General features: G+C 43.8%; 1 protein-coding gene across 1 annotated transcript in view; it reads right to left on the reverse strand.

The window, feature by feature from the left end:
- Nucleotides 1-9,004: 9,004 nt before the first annotated feature.
- The window catches only part of Mettl6 (methyltransferase like 6), a 63,385-nt gene continuing 51,572 nt past the window's right edge, over nucleotides 9,005-20,817 (reverse strand). The window contains exon 6 of the mRNA XM_036198776.1: nucleotides 9,005-9,369. Coding sequence (XP_036054669.1) covers nucleotides 9,179-9,369 — 191 coding nt within the window. The 3' untranslated portion in view covers nucleotides 9,005-9,178. The remainder of the gene's footprint in view (nucleotides 9,370-20,817) is intronic.

Here is a 20,817-nt window from a genome sequence, read left to right on the forward strand (position 1 = left end):
TACATTGTAGGGGCTAAATTCAGTCTGAGGATCCTGTTTCCCTGCAGAGAGACAAGGCCAGGCACAACCCTAGGGGCTATCTGCCCTCCTTGTCATGTGGTGGCCTTCTTCAGAGTCAGCACCAGAGAATCTGACTTGCATCACAGCCCTCCCATGCCTCAGTTTGCCCTTCTGGAACAGACTGATCCCCTCCCCCCTTTTAACAGTCCCCGTATTAGGTCAGGGTCTCAGGACTTTCCATTCATTCACTTGTTTGTTTAAAACAATCATAGCCCAACCATAGTAGGTGTCAAGTTCATTATGTAGCTGGAACTGGCCTCGAACTCCTGATTTTCCTACCTCTACCTCCCATGTGCTGGCACTTTTAATCAGGCACTCATTCTATAGCCCAGGCTGGCCTGGCAGTCACTGTATAGTTCATTAGATTGTCATACTGGCCTCAATCTTTTGATTTTCCTGCCTCAGCCTCCAAAGCACTGATCATAGACACATGCCACCATTTTGGCTTCCTCCCATTCTTAAGGTCATTACCACATGCATACTCATGGGAGTGACAAGCCCTTTATCTTACCAGTCCTCATACCTATACAAGGGCATGCCCACCAGGCAGCAGGACACAGTTCCCTAACTACCCCACATACTGAGGAAGGGCTCTTGTTGGGGAGGGCTGCTGTGTCAAAGCAGCATGGCTTCTAAAGGGCAGCAGCCTACTTCTGAGTCCAGAGGACGGAAGTCACAGCTCAAGATGCCAGCAAAGCCTGGTTCTGATGAGGGCCCTCCTGGGCTTATCGACGTCCTACTTCTCAACAAATCTTCATGTGTTAGAAAGAAAGCCTTAGGAGTCTCTGGGGTCTCAGTCTGGCAGTGGTGGCACACACCTTAAATCCCAGCACTCAGGAGGCAGAGGCAGGTGGATCTCTGAGCCAGTCTTACAGAGCAAGTACCAAGGACAGCCAGGGCTACACAGAGAAATCCTGTCTCAAAAACTCCCAGAAATTTACAAGGATGACCCCAGCTAAGACACCTAGCAATAGTAGATAGGTAGCCTGAACTGGCTGCCTCCTGTAATCAGATTAGTGACTACCCCAATTGTCACCAGAGAGCCTTCATCCAGTAACAAATGGAAACAGATGCAGAGATCCACAGCCAAGCACTGGGCCAAGCCTGGGGAATCCTGTTGAGGAGAGGGAGGAAGGATTGTATGAGCCAGGGGGGTTAGGGTCATCACAGGGGAACCCACAGAAGCGTCTGGCCGGCTCATGGGAGCTCACAGACTATGGACTGATGGCCAGGGAGCCTGCATGGGACCTGCCTAGACCCTCTGAATATGTGTAATGTTGTATAGCTTGGTCTACTTGTGGGACTCCTGGCAGTGGGAGAGAGGCCTGTCCCTAACACTTTGGCTGGCTTTCAGGAACATATTCCTTGCCCAGACTTAATACAAGGGGAGGAGCTTAGTCCTGCCTCAACTTGATGAGCCATGCTTTGTTGGCACCCATGGGAGGCCTGCCTCTTTCTGAACAGAGGTGGAGGAGGGGTGGGGTGGGGACAGGGGACAGAGGGGAGGTAAGAGGGGGGAATGGAAGGAGGATGGGAGAGGAAGCTGTGGTCAGAATGTAAAATAAATGAAAACATTTAATTAAAAATTAACTAACCTGGGCTCCTAGGGGCTCCCAGAAATGGAACCAACAACCAGGGAGGCTGTGGGACTGACCCAGGCCCTCTGGGAGGCCCACTGGTTTCAGAAGAGAAACAGAAGGAGGGGGGGAGTGGGGAGGGGGGGGGGAGAGGGACTGGGATGAGAGTAGGGAGGGGAAATTTTTGTTGGGCCGTAAAAATTTAAAAAAATAGGAGGAAGAGGGGGAGAAGGAGAGGAAAGGAGGAGGGGGAGGAAAAGGAGGAGGAGAAAGGAGAAAGGAGAAGGAGAGGAGAAAAGAAGAAGAAGAAGAAGAAGAAGAAGAAGAAGAAGAAGAAGAAGAAGAAGAAGAAAAGAAAGAAAGAAAGAAAGAAAGAAAGGAAAGAAAGAAAGAAAGAAAGAAAGAAGAACAAGAAAGAAAGAAAGAAAGAAGAAAACCACTTCTGGAGTCTCTTTTTGTAAGGATGTTAATTCCATTTACTCAGACCTCCACCCTCCGGCATTATGACCTCTCAAGGCTTCACTTCCTAAAACCATCAATTAGGAGTAAAGATTTCAGTATAGGAGTTTGTGGGGAACCAAACCAAAATATCCAGTCCACAACCTGAGACAAGCCCTAGAGGGCCACAGGTTCCGGACTAGCCTGAGCGACACAGCCAGACCTTCAAATCAAAACAGCAGATGTTTTCCCTACCCTTGTGGCTATTCATTGCTGGCATATTTCAGACTGGGATCTTGTTGGCCATTTTAAACATTTTCAGCTTAACTTTACAATTTGAGCTGGTTAGATAAAGTGTGCTATGATGATCCCTTCCTGAATCTGTATTTTGTCATTTCCCAGAAGCACCCATTGCCTGATAATAATGTGTCATTCTCAGAGAAAACAGTTTTCTAATGCTGTCTGTAATATGTTTTCAATGACAGCAATGCTCCTTGTCAGGCTTTCAGTGGCCCTGAGAGGTAGATGTGTAGCTCTTCTGCTGTTGTGAAATAATCTTTTTGTACACTGTGAAGATGTGTCACTCTGATTGGTTGATAAAAAGCTGAATGGCCAATAGGGAGACAGGATTTCTGGGCAGAGAGAATGCTGGCAAGAAGAAGAGGGAGATGCCAGGAGATGCAGAGCAAGCAGGATGGGCACTGCAGAGATGAGATAATAAAGTCACAGAGGCAGGAAGAAATTAATATAAATGGATTAAGTTATGAGCTAGTTAGAAACAAGCCTAAGCTATCGGCTGAGCTTTCATAATTAAGTCTCCATGTCATTACTGGGGAGCAGGCAGTCCTGATGAAAAAGGACAACTACAAATGGCATACAATGTGGGGGTATGTATTTCCATGTAACACCTGAAAAAGCTTTTAAAAAAAGGTTCCAAACACACAAAAACAGAGCCAAATATGGTTTCCTTGTCCTGCAGTCTCTCATGCTGGTCATGGTACAGGTATTTGTATCTTGGCCACTGCCTGCTGACTTGAGCTTCCAGCATGCCATGAGCTGTGTGGCAGTTTAAGGTTTTGCTCATACAGACAGAAAAGGTTACAGATACACAGTAAAACAGGTTCAAATGGGGAAAAAATCTCTAAACAGGTTACAGTGTTTTTAAAAATATGCTTAGATGCTGAAGAAAAAAAGAAAAAGGATGTAGTCATAAAAAATAGTTTAAAAATAGTAAGTAAAGTCTTTAAAGAGAGAAGTAATAATAATAATAAAAAGAATAAGCCACGTAAGGATGGGAATATTATAACATAGGGAGTTTGGATTTTATATGATGCTTTGTTAATTTTGAACTTTTTGAATGCTAATAAACAGACAACAGCTGCTGAGAGACATTGGATTGTGGAAGAGACTGCTGAATTAAACCAACCTATATACTTTAGGGATGCCATAACTTTAAAATGGAAGTACAAAAATGTATTACGTTGGGGAAAGAGGTTACACTTTTGTTTCCACAGGAAATGAAAGGCCCTGGATTCTTTCCAAGTTAATAGAGATCAGATTTGACTGGGGGAGACCTCCTGAAAATCTTGGTTACAGACATTGGAGAGGAATCCAAAAAAGACTATGGACAAGTGACATGTAAGCTGATCCCTCTGCATGGGAACAGCTCAGAGATGAGATGGGACATGATAAATCTTGTTTGCTACAGAGTTCTCATGACTTTTTTTTCCCTGGTTTTTCAAGACAGGGTTTCTCTGTGTATTTTTGGTGCCTGTCTTGGATCTCACTTTGTAGACCAGGCTAGCCTCGAACTCACAGAGATCTGCCTGGCTCTGCCTCCTGAGTGCTGAGATTAAAGGCATGCACCACTAACACCTGGCCTATCATGACTTATTACATGCTATCTTTTCATATGGCATGGACAGAGATTTATATTACAATTTGGTTATGCAGTCCAAATGGACTTATAAAGTCGACAGATGCCTTTTACCTGCTCAAACTCATCTTTAATTGATGTATGTACACTGCACATTCCATACTTGTGTTAATGCAGATATGTGTGTTACCTTTAAAACTTTGTGTGTTTTCAGAGCAAGGGGACCAGGCACCAATGAAGACAGGTGGCCCAGGTGATCCCAGCCTCTCAGAATGCCTCTGTTGCAGTTTTCTCAGAGTTCTACATCCAGAACAGCTTCAAGGCTGCTGGCTGAGATGGTCCAGCCTCACAGACTACTCCAGCCAGACTTCAGATAAGTCCTACATTTTCCTAGCACACTGAGACTAGATAATAGCTATCTCTCCCAGGAATTTATATTATCTTAATTTTCTCAGGGTCCCTCAAAGATGTCATTGTCCCCAGACAACAGGAAGCAGTCTAGAGAACATGGTGCCCATATTCCCAAGAGGTGGGGTGGATGGGTTTTGGTCATTTGATGGGTTATGGATGTTTGTCATCATTAAGGGTGGTTGGTTACAAGTTATTATTTGTCACGGTCAGGGAGAAAGCTAGAGGAGATTAGATTCAGGGAGGAAAGGGGGGATATAGTGTAGAAATGATGGGATAAAAGGGTGGATTGTTGAGTCTACTTTTGAACAACCACTGGTCTGAAACATTTTATATTGGTATGGATTTTTATATAATGATACAAATTTGTTACTTTTGTTATACTGTATATATGTTTCTACTCTTGTTTAAGGTATTGTACTGATGTAGCTCATTTTAAAAGGTTATGTAAAGTTTAGTTTTTGAAAACTATTTAGGATAGTAAAGAAATATAAGTTAGTAGTTAGTCTTTTATAACAGTCAAACTTATAGTTGTGTTAGGTATGTCTTTAAGTCAAACAGAGATATATTTTAAATAGAGATGGTCTTCAAACATTTCAAAGGCCTACAGAATATGGAATTTAAACTGTTTTAATAACATAAGGCCTTTCATGATGATGAGATACATCTGCTCCTGGCAGCACCAATCTACTTCATAAAAGGATAATAGGCACTGAAGAACCTCCATATGGAGTTTGCTTTCTTTGTGGCAAAAGCTAGCCATTTGGGCAAGAAACTGCCCTTGCCTTGATTGCTCACAGTATGCTATCCAAACTGGACAAGCAAGACACACAAAAAAAGCAACTGCCAAACTTTTCCATGACAAGGTAGGGCAGTCCTTCAAAAATTTCCCGTAGGCCAATGATGCCCCAATGTTACAAAGGAACCTTAGGTGACTGTCCAGGCAGCCAGATGTCTCTGTCATTTCTATAGTTTTGGACAAAAAAGGCTGACTACATGTGTTAAAACAGCACTGCTTGGCAGGGGTCTTATTACCTGCCTCAGTGTGGGCAGAAGTGCTGTTATACTTTGGATGTGAAGTATCCCCAGACAGCAAATGCTTGGTCCTGGTACACACAGTGTTCTGAGGTGGGGCTTTGGGAGAAATAATTCAATCTTGCAAGTCCTGCCTCCATCAGGCTGGACTACCCATATTTGAACCCAGAACCTAACTAGACTTCTGGGAGGTAGTGGGACTGTGGAAGTTGGAGGCTGGTTGGAGAAAGCAGTCACTGAGGGAGTATATCTTGCTCTGACCCCTTCCTCCTCCTTCTCTCTGCTTCCCAGCTACCATGAGATGAACAGCATCATGCTCCTGCAACCATGATATTCAAAAGCCTTGCCTGAGGCTCAAAGTAACAGCATCAGCCAACCATGAACTAGAAGAAGGAGCTAAAGTGAGTGTTCCCTTGCCTGAGTTATCTCTCTCATCTTTTGTCACACTGATGATTGGGGGCTGGAGAGATGGCCCTGGATGCTCTTCCAGAGGACCCAGGTTCAATTCTCAGGACCACATGGCAGCTCACAACTGTCTGTGTTTCCAGTTCCAGGAGATCCAAATGCCCTCTTCTAGCCTATGTGGATATCAGACACACAGGTGGTGTACAGACATACACGCAGACAAAACACCTACACACATTAAATTAAAAAAAAAAATTAAAAAAAAAAATCTGATTAACACAGGTGAGATGCCTTAGCCAAAATCTTGAGAAATGACTTTGCTTAAAGATTGTATTGGTGTTGTTTGCTCTTATTGCCCTGTAGTTTGTTTATCTTCCTCCAAACAGTAGAAGAAAATATGCTACCTGTGTTTGTATACTGCCTTACCACTTCAAGATACTGATTTTTCTGGGTAAAACTCATAGCCTCTGTGCTTCCCAGATAACCTTTAAGACAGTGGGGAGAGACAGGGAGGAGAACGGAGATGTCTCGGGCCAGGCTTGTGCTGGTTTATTCCTCTCTGGCCGAGATAACGGTCAGACCTGGTCTCCTGAGTGGGATGAAGTCTGCTATCCTCTGGGACCCCATCTCTGCAGGCTGGTCACATATTGCTGTGCCTGTGTCATCCACGCCTGATGTCCAGGGTGATCAAACAAGCCATGCTCCAACGGAGAGACCCTCGAGTGGTCCACCCTCAGAGAGCTCAACTCGAGGGTATCTCTATACCCACCTGGATTTATTTACTCAACACTCAGTGGAAGTCCTTTGCTATTCCAGGGGTGTCGCATCTCCATCTTCAGGAGGACAGCTGTGTTGAAAATGCTCTTTGTCTCTCTTCTAATAAAAATGTCTTTTCCAGGCTAAGCATGGTGGCACATAGCTTTAATCTCAGCAGGGTAAGAAACATTAAGTAGTAGTCTTCTTTTTTGGTTTTGTTTTGTAGACAAGGTCTCACTATGTAGACCAGGTTAGTCTTGAACTCACAGAGATCCATATCCTTCTGCCTCTTGAGTGCTTTGATTAAAGGGTAAACCCAGCAACTATTAGTCTGTCAAACACTCTAAAACTTTTTGTTTAGGACAAAGAATTCTAACTTTGTTCTCTCTCTCACCTTGAAAGATTTTATGCTCATCTTTTTATCTTCTCCATCTTGTGATATCTTTATGCAAATATTTTAATCTCTCAGCAGCAAAATGTTTGTACACACACACACACACACACACACACACACACACATTCTTGGAACTTTTAAGTGACTCACCTCTTCCCAATTTCCTTTGCTTCAGTCCTCTTAAAACTAGCCAATCTTGAGCAGGGCGGCAGTGGTGGTGGTGGTGGTGGTGGTGGTGGTGGTGGTGGTGGCACACACCTTTAATCCCAGCATGTGGGAGGCAGAGGCAGGTGGATCTTTGTGAGTTCGAGGCCAGCCTGGTCTACAGAGTGAGCTCCAGGAAAGGCGCAAAGCTACACAAAGAAACCCTGTCTCAAAAAAACAAAACAAAACAAAACAACAACAACAAAAAAAACCCATGAGGTTGGACCCCAGCTAATGGGAGACACATACAGTTACTACCTGCCCTAGCATAAAAACCAAGGGGCTGGAGAGATGGCACAGCAGTTAAGAACAGGAGCTGCTCATCTGGGTGACACAGGTTCAATTCCCAGCACCCATCCAGCAGCTTTAACAACCACATATCCTGGGGATCTGACACCCTCTTCTGAGCTCTGCAGACACTGCATGCATGTGGTGCACAGACATACAGCATGCAGGCAAAACACTCATGGACATACTTTTTTTAAAGTGAACTTCCTGTCCCAAAGAGCTTGCTAGCTCAATTTGGATCTTGCTGCATACTTTTTGCAAAAATAATTCTCATGCTGAGCTACTTTCACTTTGTATTCCTTTGTGTGACACAGGAACTGTTTATATTCATATTTAGGAAGCAGAAGCAGGTAGATCTCTGTGAGTTTGAGGCCAGCTTTGTCTACAGAGTGAGTTCCAGGACAGTCAGGGCTACACAGATCAATCCTGTCTCAAAAAACAAAACAAAACAACAACAACAACAACAAAAAACAAACCAAAAAAGAAAAAATCCTTTTGTCTTTTCCTGAAACTCTAGAGACCCTGAAATGGGGGGACAAGGATGTATGACTTGTAGCCACTGTGAATGAATCCAGTTTAAGAGAACAGCTCAGGGTTGGGGATTTAGCTTAGTGGTGGAGCTCTTGCCTAGCAAGCACAAGGCCCTGGGTTTGATCCTCCGCTGAGAGAGAGAGAGAGAGAGAGAGAGAGAGAGAGAGAGAGAGAGAGAGAGAGAGAGAGAGAGAACAGCTCATCCAGCAGGGAAGGGCTAGTGGTGAAGGGCTAGTGGTGACAGCATGAGATTGCTTTCATCTGGACAAAGCAGAGATGGAGTGCCAGTGCTCAACTGACTTTCCCCTTTTCCCATTCTTGTTCAGTTTAGGATGACCACCTACTTTAAGTGTGGGTCTTTACTCCATGGTTAGACCTCTCTAGAGCACTCTCACAGACTGGCCAGAGGTATGTCTCCTAGGTAATTCTAAACCCAGGCAAGTTTATAACGAAGATGGGCCATCACAAATATAAACTGTGGAAAATGAGGCACCACTCAGTTGTCTGTTCATTTAGTCATCTGACAAATACTTACTAGATACTTCACATTTGAACACCCCCAGATGCCAAGTGACTACTGAGATCCAAAGACATGAACTCACCACAGATAGCTTACATTCTATTACAGAATCAGACAAAACACAAACACAAACACAAATACACACACACACACACACACACACACACACACACACACACACAGCAGGTGTGATCAGTGCCAAGAAAAGGAGGTGCTATTGTGGTTGGAACATATGCACTTAACATGCCAAGGCCTGAATGACATTAAAAGACAAATCACCTGTGCTACTCTTCAGGGAAGAATACTTTAGTGACATGTGTGAAAGTCCTGGGATGGCAATGTGCTGGGGGAGGAAGGAGTGGGTACAGCAAGGAAGAGTGTATGAAGGGCAGAGAGCAAGGCAGATGAAATCCAAGACCTGCCAGTGAGTAGACTATGCAATGCCTGTCTGCCATGGTAAGGATTTCAGATTTCAGCATATTTATTACTTTACATACATTTGTTAATTTATTCATGTGTATATGCACATGCCCCAGTACACATGGAGGTCAGAGAACACCTTGCAGGAGTCAGTTCTCTCCTACTACTATGTGAGTGGAATAAACACAGGTTTTCTGGCTTGGCAAGCAGTACCTCCGCCTGCTGAGCCATCTCAATAGCCCCTATCCTTCATTCTAAGTGAATGATCAGACAACACGTCTAACTGCATATATGAAATTCTCTGTGGTGGGGGATATTGCTGAGTCCGACAGAGGAGGCACGGCCACACGCCAGTGACACCCCTCAACCCTACAGACTACTGTAGGCACGTGAGAAGCCGGCTCCTTCCTGTTGCAGCTCCTGGTCTCCCTCCTCTTCCTTTCCACCTTTACAGAACCTGACAAAGTGGAAGAAAAGTTACAAGTTTAACACATACCTTAAACTCTTCAATGATACACACACACACACACACACACACACACACACACACACACACACACACACACACTTGTTTGAAAAAGGGTTGGGGCTCTACACTCAAAGGCATCTGTTTATTTCTGTGATTTCCTAACATCGATGTGTTGCCAAACTATCCTGCACTGTGGCCATTGCCCTCTAATGAGACCCTTTATTTGTGTGAGAAATTGAATTAGACTCAAATCCCTTAATTTAAATGAAGGCCAGAGAACTCAGAAAAAGGTATGTGTGGAGGGTGTTGTGTACTTGTTAGTGGGGTGTGTGCATGCATCCAGGTGTCGGGGCCAGAGGTCCTTTTACTCACAGAGAAGCACTAAGAGAACCAGGAATTTTTTTTTACAGTATTCTAAGCTTCTAATGCATAATTAATAGTGAATGGGCATCAGTTTGAGTCTGAAAATGTGGCGGTCTATGTCTTGGACAGTCTCTGCTGTCAGGTATGTAAAGATCTGTGTTCAAAATACAACACAGGCATGTACATGCCCCTCCCTAACTAGTCAGCTACAGAGCACAACCCCAGGCATGGCAGGAGGTTCTGGAAACTCCAGCAAAATAATAGCTCCTTATACATGTCCTTTCTAGGACCCATTACAGCTAAAAATGATAATGTTCCTGCTTGTGCTAGCAAATGATTTGAGAAATTTTAATATTAATCATGTTACTGAAATACCATTCTATACACAGGGCCAAACTATTATGGAATGATACCATCAGATACCTAATTGGTAAATTAAAAAATAAATAAAGGTGGAATTTGCACCCATCTAAATCATCACATACTATTGTACTATTTAGCTATGCTAACTTTAATTTTTTTTTCATTTTAAGGGATAATGGTTTTTCTGCCGCCCAAAAGCATTTGCCCTAAAGAAGACTCAACCTACAGTAAATGCTAACTAAAAAGAAAGAGCCTGATGTTCTGTCATTGAGGTGAGGTTATGCTTGGGTCTTTTCATAAAATAAACAAGTCCCAAATGGCTCTTCATCTGGTACATCTGACCAGGACATCCAGAGACCACCAGACAAATGAAACATCCAATCAGGAGATCCAGAGACCACCAGACAAATAAAACATCCAACCAGGACATCCAGAGACCACCAGACAAATAAACATCTGAAGGTGGATGACAAATCCATCAAGAGGAGCTGTCCCAAGAGGGAGAGTAAGCTGATAAGTTGGGCAGACAGCAGGACTATAACTCTTCAAGCTGAGACTTTAGGAAAACAACAAGGATTAACCCCAAAATGATGCTATTATGCTTAATGACTGTATTACATGTTAATTCTTGCCAGCGAAGAATCCAAATGCCTTTCGTTAGGGGGGATAAGACACACCTGTGATAGGCGACATATGTGATATTGTTTTGCCATACTAAAGTTTATAAAGGTTTATGTGGAATAGGCTGTATTACACTCACTTTGCTCACAGCAAAAATATTAACAGAAATTAAGACACAGATGAATTGAGGATAGTGTTTGCCTTTCCTCAGTCTGTTGTTAGCTGTTCTTATAATTCTCTCATGCTTGCCTATGCTAATTAGACTAGCTATAAAGTCAGTGCATTCAACCTTGGCCTCATTTTTCCTTTAAAAAAAAATTAGAAGGGAGGAGATGTCGGGGGGCACAGAGGTCCTTGTACTCAGAGAAGCACTAAGAGAACCAGAAATGTTAATCACACAGGGTTGTCTCCTCAATGAAGAAGATAAAATCAAACACCCACATTCCATCCAGAAAGCTGAGAGTGGAGGTTGTTAATGACCTGGTGACCTTTTTGCTGTCTGAAGAGACAGGCCTCACCCTAATTACCCAGAATAATTATCCCACATTCTTCCCTCCCTAAACCATTACCCATCTTTAGGGTAGATATCACAAGTACTTTATGGCCTGCTGACCTCCATGTTGTTGGTCAGGGATCACACTAGAGTCTAAGTCCTGTAGCTATAGAACCCACCCTCATGGTCACATGTACTTTGTAAAATAGTTTCTATGTAGTCACACCTTAAGCTTTATTGTGCACATGGAATTGGACTGATTGAACTGATTGTTGCCTGGAAACATTTTCCTAAATTGTACTGTGTTTTAAATATGCTGACAATGAACTGCCTGGCATTAGACTCCCAAAGTCTGATCCAGATTGATGAAGTCAATCTGCACCAAGTTTTCATTCTTATCTCTTCATGTGGTTCACTTTGCTGTATGACACCTACAGGGATCCCCAAACCCAGATACATGTGTCTGTGTGAGTATACATGTACATGTGTGTAGAAGACTAAGTCTGAAGTCAAGTCTGTTTCTTCAGCTGATCTCCACCTTTTATTTTTTGAGGCAGGGTCTCTCCCTAAATAAGAATCTCACTGATTGCTAGTATGAGTACCAGATGATCTGAAAATCCAAGACCAAGACTTGTAAGTGCCAACACTAGAGACAACCTGACTGCACTCCACTCTGGATGCTATTCTTGCTGCTGAAATAAAACTTCGATATGTGTTCACTTTACATGTGCCATGATGTGAATTCATTTCTTCCAGGAGACCAAGAGCTGAGACTGCTTGAACTCAGAGGAAATTTGAAATTAAGCATATCTCCCTAGTCACACCACCACCTGCATCCTGGGTGGATGCAGAAAAAGACTTTGAAGCCAGGTTGCTTGTTCATGCCTGCAATCCCAGAACTTGGGAGATATAGATTGCTTCAAGCGCAAGGCCAATCTGGGCTACACAGAGTTCCAGGGCAGCCTTGGCTACAATGGGATACCTGTCTCAAAACCAACCAAATAAACAGAGCCTTTCAGATCTTTCCATGTCCTAAGGAGACATGGAGATATTCAGAACAGTGCTAGAATCCTGGAGATAGAAAAAGTGTTCCATGGAAAGGAAGGAAGTTCCATTCCCTGCAAACAAGTGAGCCCAGCATACAGCAGACATTATCTTAGAACGGGTGCTGAGGGGAAGAGAACATCCTTGCCCCTGGCAGACAGGCAGACAGTGACTGATAGCATGCACCTTCAGTTCACATGTCAGCATGGATAGTGCTTCCTTGTTCCAAAGCCTATTAGTAGAGGCTCTAAGAAGAAAAGATACAGTTGGGAAACCACCACTGTTTACTGGATCAAATCAGCTTCTAAAGAAAATAAATTTCCTATTAAATGGTGAAAAAAGTTTCTAATTGTGATTTCAATTTGTGAAAGGAAATTGAGAATATTTTTCATCTGTCTTAAAAGCTACTTGACAAACATGTATCAGTTATCCATTATTGAATAGCCTTTGGCAGGTAAAAATATGCTGGGAACAAAGTTAAGTCTGCTCCAGTGGGCGCGGTTAAGACTAAAAATATTTAAATACTGTTATGGTTTGGATATGATGAGTCCCACTCCCACCCCATATGGCTTTTGACTGGAAAGTTTGGTCTCCCATTGGTGAATCCATTGATATATGATCAGATTATAAGGGCTCTGACCTAATTAATGGCTTACCTCACTGGTGGATTCAAAAGATGATGACATTATTGGGAGGTGATTGGAAGGCCATGGGAGCTAGATGCAGGAGGAGGTCACTGGGCATGTGTCCTGGAAAGATGCAGCTTGCCTTTGACCTTTCCTCTCCCCTCCCTTCCTAGCTGCCAATAGGTGAGCAGTTCTTTTCCACCATGCTCTTCTACCATGAGGTTAGTGTTACTACCCCCAAGATAATGGAGCCAGCTGACTAAAACAAAACTCTTTTGTTCTTTTAAATAGTTTCACTCAGAGCTGGCAGGATTACTTAGTAGGTAAAGATGGCTGCTGCCAAGCTTGATGACCTAAATTCAATCCCCAGGACCCACACTGAGAAAGGAGAGAACTGACTCCTTCAAGCTGTCCTCCGACTTCCATACACGTGTGTAACAGGCTTTCTCTTGGGCCACCAACCAGCTCCCAAATCATGACATGGAGACTTATTATTGGTTATGAATGCCTGGCCTTAGGTTAGGCTCGTTTCTTGCTAGCTCTTATAACTTAATTTAATCTGTTTCTCTTTATCTACATTTTGCCTTGGGGCTTTTTACCTTTCTTTCCATCTGTATGTCCTACTTTCACTGCCCCCTCCACGTCTGTCTGTCTGGTGGCTGCCTGGCTGGCTGGCCCCAGTGTTTCCCTCTCTTTCTCCCTCATTCTCTTCTCCTCCTATTTACTCTCTCTGATTTCCAGCCCCACCTATCCCTCTCCTGCCTAGCTATTGGCCATTCAGTCTTTTTATTAGAACAGTCAGGTGCCTTAGGCAGGCAATGCAACACATCTTTACATCCTTAAATGCAGCATAAACAAATGCAACACATCTTTACATCATCGAACAAATGCAGCATAAACAAATGTAACACATCTTTGCCTACTTAAAATAATATTCCACAACACAGGTGTGCGCACACAAATATAATACAATATTTTGTAAGGGCTAGAGAAATAGTTCAGCAGTTAAGAGCACTGACTGCTCTTCCAGAGGACCCAGGTTCAATTCCCAGCACCCACATGGTGGCTCACAACTGCATGTAACTTCAGTTCCAGGGGAATGAATTACCTGGTCTGGCCTCTGCATGAACATGGTCATGCCTATACATACATGTACAGAAACACTCTTACACATAAAATAAAAATAAAGTAATTACAGTTGTTTTGCTCAGGTATTTGTCAGTCACAAAAACCTGACACAACACATTAACAAAGTCATTCATCTAGTGAGAGTGTGAGGAACGCTCTATAGAGAATACACAGACATGAATCGGCAGAGCTGCTCTAGATGGAGCTGGAGAGGGCTGCTCTATGACCTTTGAGGAGAGGTGGTTGTTTTTTATTAAGGAATTTTTAAATTCATTTTATATACCAATCACAAACCCCCCTCTCCTCCCTCCTCTTGTCTTCCCCCAACTCATCCCCCATTCCCTCCTTTAACCAGGCAAGGTCTCCAATGTAGAGTCTGCAGAGCCTGGTACATTCAGTAGAGGTAGGTCCAACACAACTGTCTCGCTTATGCAGAGGGCCTACTCCAGTCCCATGGAGGTTCCATAGCTGTTGGTCTAAAGTTCATGAGTTCCCACTAGCTTGGTTTGGTTGTCTCTGTAGGTTTCCCCATCATGATCTAGATGTCCCTTGCTCATAGAATCCCTCTTCTCTCTCCTCGACTGGACTCCTGGAGCTCGGCCTGGTGCTTGGCTATGGATCTCTGCATCTGCTTCCATCAGTTACTGGATGAAGGCTCTATGATGACAGTTAGGGTGTTCACTGATCTGATTACTGAGTAAGCCAGTTCAGGCTCCCTCTCCATTATTGCTAGTAGTCTAAACTGGGGTGGATTCCTGGAACTTCCCTAGAATCCTGTTTCTCCCTAGCCCCATGATATCTCCCTCTATCATGGTATCTCCCTCACTGCTCCCTGACTCCATCCCTGCTCCAGCTTGACCATCCCATTCCCTCATCTTCTCATCCCCCACCCCACCACCCTCCATTGACCCCCCTCTTAATCCCAGTTTACTCATGGAGATCTTAAGGAGAGGTTTTGATGATGAGTCAAGCAGCCATGCTGTGCAGAAATGAGAGCTCAGGATAGCTACTGTCTGGAGACTCAGCCCCTGCTGTGACTAGATAGTGGGAGAAGAAGGATGGTGGCGAGACAATGTGGGAAAGGTAGGCGCAGGCAGGTATCCTGGGAGAACATGGGAGGATTTTGTTATAGATGTGATGGAAGCCATTGGAGGGATGTACTTCAAGGGATTATACAATCTGACTTAAATGTTTAAATGATCACTGCGGCCACTGTGTGGGAACAGTAATTACCAGCTCATTCCCACACAGTGGGAAGGCAAGAGTGGAATCAGAACCACAGGCACCAGCAATAGATGTGGTAGCCAGGGTCATATTATGTGGTACTGGAGGGGGCGCAGCATTAGCATGAGTTATATTTGAAGACGGCCACAAGGAAATTACTGCTGGTTCAGTAAATGTGGAGGTAGGCAGAGGTATCAAGAATAACTCTTGAGGGGGGCTGGAGAAAATGGCTCAGCAGTTAAGAGCACTGGTTCTTCTGGGGGACCCAGGTTCAGTTTCTAGCACCCACATGACATCTTACAACTGTCTGTGACTCTAGTTCCAGGGGATCTGATACCTTCACACCAATGCACATAAAGTTAAATAAATTATTAAAATTTAAAAAAGGACTCTTGGTCATGATCTTGAGATGGTGGCCTGAGCACATGACTGATTGATGCTGCCAGAGTAAGATGGGAAAAGTTAGAACCAAATCTTTTGAAATCAAGAGTTCTGCTTTAGTCACCCAAGCTGGACAGGCAATTAAATAATCAGGATGTCAAGTATACAGCAAAGGACAGGTTCAGGTGGCAGAGGTGACAGTTTGGGTCTTTTTTTTTTTTTTTTTTTTTTTTTTTTTTTTTTGAGACAGGGTTTCTCTGTGTAGTGCTGGCTGTCCTGGAACTCACTCTGTAGACAAGGCTGGCCTCGGACTCAGAAATCTTCCTGCCTCTGCCTCCAAAGTGCTGGGATTAAAGGTGTGTGCAATACCATTACCTAGCACAGGTGACAGTTTTTAAATTTAGGAGCCAACAGAAATTGTTGCTATTTATTTTTATTATATTTCTTTGGCATCCACTGGGGATTGAATCTGGGGCCTTGCACATGCTAGGAAAGTGTTCTACCACAGAGTTACATTCCCTGCCACTTTACTCAATTATTCAAGTCCAAGTTACTCATGCTAGTCTCAAACTCACTCTGTAGACCAGGTTGGCTTTGAACTTTGAATCCTCCTGCTTCAGTCTTCAGAGTAGCTGTGATTACAGGATTATACATGTTCAGCCACATACAGACAACACTTAAAGCCAAGAGACTGGATGAGATCATTTAGGAGATGGGGAATGGAGAAGGAAGAGGCCTGGGGCAAAGCATCTAAATGTTGTGGAGCGTCACAACTACAGAACAGCCTGGAAAGAGAAGCCAAGCAAGAGGACTGCAACTAGCTGGGTATGGTGGCCATCATCTGTAATCCCTGTCCTTAGGAAGTAGAGGCAGGAGTTCAAGTCCAGCCTCAGCCAAATGAAATCCTCTCTCTCTCTCTCTCTCTCTCAATCTCTCTCTCTCTCTCTCTTTCTTACACACACACACACACACACACACACACACACACACACACACACATACACACACACACCAGGAAACCAACAGGTATGGTGTTGCATACCCATAATCCCAGCACTCAGAAGCTGAGGCAGGAGGATGATAAGTTCCAGGTCAGCCTGGGATATAGAGCAGTCAGTCAGTTTTTTGTTTGTTTGATTTTATTGTTCTTGTTTTGATTTTTTTAAATTGACTTAAAACCTGTAATCCTAGCACTTGGAAGGTGGAGACATGAGATTCTGAGTTTAATACTAGCCTCAGATTCACAGCAATGTTGAGGCCAGCCTGGGTCACATGAGGCTCTTTCTCAAAAATGTAAATAAAATACAATTGCAAGAAGCCAGCTTTAAAACCAGCAACAATAGCCAAAAAAATAAATCAATTGTTACACAATTTGTTTACATATTTTTTCTGATACATCATATGAGCATACATGGAAGCTGTCAGTTCAGGCTCCATTTTTTCTTTTTCTTTTTTTGGTTTTTAAGACAGGGTTTCTCTGTGTAGCTTTGCACCTGTCCTGGATCTCACTCTGTAGACCAGGCTGGCCTTGAACTCACTAAGGTCTGCCTGCCTCTGCCTCCTGAGTGCTGGGATTAAAGGCATGTGCTGCCGCCGCCACTGCCACCACCACCTGGCCAGGTTCCATTTTCAAGGCATAATCATAAGCAATACAATTTGTGGAGCGTAGTTGAGTCCTATAAGAATCTCCCAGGGGTCTCTCTTCCTCTAGCCATCATATCACTGTCTCATTCTCCTTGGCAGTATGCTTTGGCCTTTGGTCTCTATCCTCTCATCTCAAGCTGCCATCTCTCCACATCAGGGAGTCTGCTGACGGAACCCCTTTCCTCAGCCTTCTGAAGCCTGCTTGCTCTGCAACACTGACAACTTCACTTTGCCATTGAGTTTTATGGTATTTGCACTGCATTATTCTGTTATAGCCAGACAATGACACAGTGAGCAATGGACCCAGACTTGACCCAGTGGGCAGGGGTACAGGGTTAGCCCTAAAAGGAAGGAATGTGTTGTCAGTTTATCAGTGATTAAATCTACCTCACCGTGACTTTAGCTGTGGATCATGGAGACCATTAGCTGTCCACCACATCCATTCTTCCTTCTTTTTTCTTTTTAACTTAAAAAGTATATATTAAATGTTTTTTCTTTTCTTTTTCTAATTAAAAAATTATTCATTTTACATATCAACCACAGATCCCCCTCTCATCCCTCCTCCCGCTCCCCCCACTCCTGCCTAACTCCCCCAACCCAACTCTCATCCCCTCCTCCAAAAGGGTATGTTCTCCCATGTGGGGGGACAGCAAAGCCTGGTACATGCAGTTGAGGCAGGACCAACCCCCCCCCCCCCCCGTGCCCCCACCCTGTATCAAGGGTGAGCAAGTTGTCCCACCATAAGTAATGGGATCTAGAAAGCTGGCTCATGCACCAGGAGCCCCCCTCTTTTCAATGTCTAACTATGCAGTCCAGGCTGCACTTGAACTCACAGCGATCTGCCTACCTCAGTCTCCTGAGTGCTGGGATTATAGACATGTACCATCATGCTTGGCCATTCTTGCTTCTTGAAGTAATAAACAAGATGGCATTTATCTACTATTTGATGCCTTGTAACTTGTTGGACAGCAATGACATAACATGGCTTCCTATCCCCCCCACCAAATTTACATATGTGACCCTTCTACATTTTCTTCTTTGTGACTGTATGCAGATGGTAACAAAGCCCTGGAGAGCCAGGTGGCGGCGGCAGTGGCGGCGGTGGCACATGCCTTTAATCCCAGCATTCCTGAGGCAGAGCCAGCCTGGTCTCCAAAGCGAGTTCCAGGAAAGGCACAAAGCTACACAGAAAAACCCTGTCTCGAAAGAAAAAAAAAACCCAAAACCCAAAAAAACAAAAAACAAAACAAAACAAAAAACCCAAAGCCCTGGAGAATGATGGTGCTACAGTGTGAGACTAAGGAAGCCCAGAGTCTAGAGATGTAGTTCAGTTGGTACAGCACTTGCTTAGCCTGCCTAAAGCCCTAAGTCCAGACCCTAACACCACATAAAGCTAGGCAAGGTGGCATGCACTCAATCTTAGCAACTGGATGGAGGTAGGAAGATCAGAAGTTCAAGATCATCCTCGGCTATACAGTTCGAGGCTAGGCAGGGATACATAGAAAAAAGAGGGGAGAGGGAACAGGAAGGAAAACATGAGAGCAGTAAGTTAGTAAACATAAGTACAGAGATTACAAGCCAAGTTGGTGCATCTACAGGAGGAAAAAGAGACAGTGGATTTGGGTGCATTGGCTCTTGTAACTGAAAAGTCCAAAGAAAACCTGGTATGGTGGTACATATTTTTTTTTTTTAAACACATATGGGTGTTTGTATGTCTGTCTGTGTACCAGAGGCCAGAAGAAAGCATCAGATCTCCTGGCAATGGAGTTACAGATGGCTTGGATCCACCATGTAGATGCTGGGAATCAAACCTCGGTCCTCTGGAGAGCAGAGCAGCCAGTGCTCTGAACCACCGAGCCGCATCTCCAACCTAGACATGTTTAATGCCAGCACTCAAAGGTAGATGGATCTCTGTTTGAGGCCAGTATAGTCTACAAATCAAGTCAGCTATGGCTACCCTGTTTCCAGAGTTAAGTACCAATGACAAAGGCCATATGGCACACAAAGTCTATAATATATCTGACCCTTGCTAATTTTTGCCTAAATAATGGCATGCTGAGTAATTCTTATTGAGGGACCAGAATTGTTTTCTAAATGTACTGAAGAAGCCACTGGAGAGTTTTATAGCAGTGATCCATATCATCTGATCTACATTCTCTTTATTTTATTTTATTTTATTTTATTTTATTTTATTTTATTTACTTGTATGTGTTTGGGTCTGTTGCCTGCATATATGTCTGTGCACCATATGAATGCCTGGCACCTGATCTCTTGACAATGGAGTTTCTGACAGTTGTGAGATGCCATGGGGGTAAATGAGACTGGAACCCAGGTGCTCTGCAAGAGCAGCCAGTGCTCTTAACTGCTGATCCATCTCACCAGCCCCCTGACCTGCTTTCTCAAAGATCCACTCCGGGAAAGGATCAAAGAATGCTAAGTGTAACAGGGAAGCCAGTCAGTGGGGTACAGTCAGAATCCTGGTGAGACTTGGAAGAGTGGAAAACAGGGAAGTAGTTGAAATTGGTCTACATATGGAAGAGGAGATGCCCTGAAGACTTGCTGAGTCACTGGATGTGAGGTAGACAAAAGAGGACTCAAGGATGCCGTCTAAGCTTTGGGCTTGGGCACCTATGTGAAGGGCGGTTTCATTAACTGAGAAGAGAGGTTTCATTAACTGAGAAGAGAAGGATCTTGGAGGGAGGAAAAAGGCCAAGAATTTTGTTTAATGTTAAGGTATTTGTCAGTTGTAATAGACAGTCAAGGAAGAATACTTGAGTCTGGAGCACACGTCCAAATCTGAGTCATTGGTAAGGACATGGTGCATTGGTCAGTCTTCTATTGCTACAGTAAAATACCCGAGGCTGGTAAAGAAAAGAAGGCTTGGGCTGGAAAGATGGCACATGATTAAGAGTACTGGTTGCAGCTCAGAAATGGTGGCACACACCTTTAATCCCAGCACTTGGGAAGCAGAGACAGGTGAGTTCAAGGCTAGTCTGGTCTACAAAGTAAGTTCCAAGACAGCCAGGGCTACTCAGGGAAATCCTGTCTTGAAAAACAACAACAAAAAAGTATTTGTTGCTCTTCCAAAGAACCTGGGTTTGATTCCTAGCACTCACATGGTAGCTCACAGCTATTTATAACTCCAGTTCCAGTGGGCCTGACACCTTCTTCCAGTCTCCACAAACACTGGGCACACACGTGGTGCACAGACATGCATACAGGCAAAAACACATAAACATAAATTAAACAAATATTGAAAAAGGTTTGAGGAGTTTTTGTTGTTTGTTTTTGTTTTGTTTTGTTTTGTTTTGTTTGTTTTCCGAAAGAAAAGAAGGTTTTCAGCTCCGATTTGGAGGCTGTAAGTCTAAATAAGACATTGCTAACACTGGTGAGGGAAAATCCCAAGACATATCAAATCATTGCAAATGGCACCAAGATAAAAGCATTTGCCGACAGCCAGAGATCACATGGTGAGACAGGAAGCCAGAGAGGCTTGTCCTCAATAACAGCCTCCTCAAAGACCTAACCTGTGTCTCACAGAACTACTTT

Source organism: Onychomys torridus, chromosome 9 (genome assembly GCF_903995425.1).
Source record: "Onychomys torridus chromosome 9, mOncTor1.1, whole genome shotgun sequence".
In the NCBI taxonomy this organism is placed as follows: Eukaryota; Metazoa; Chordata; class Mammalia; order Rodentia; family Cricetidae; genus Onychomys; species Onychomys torridus.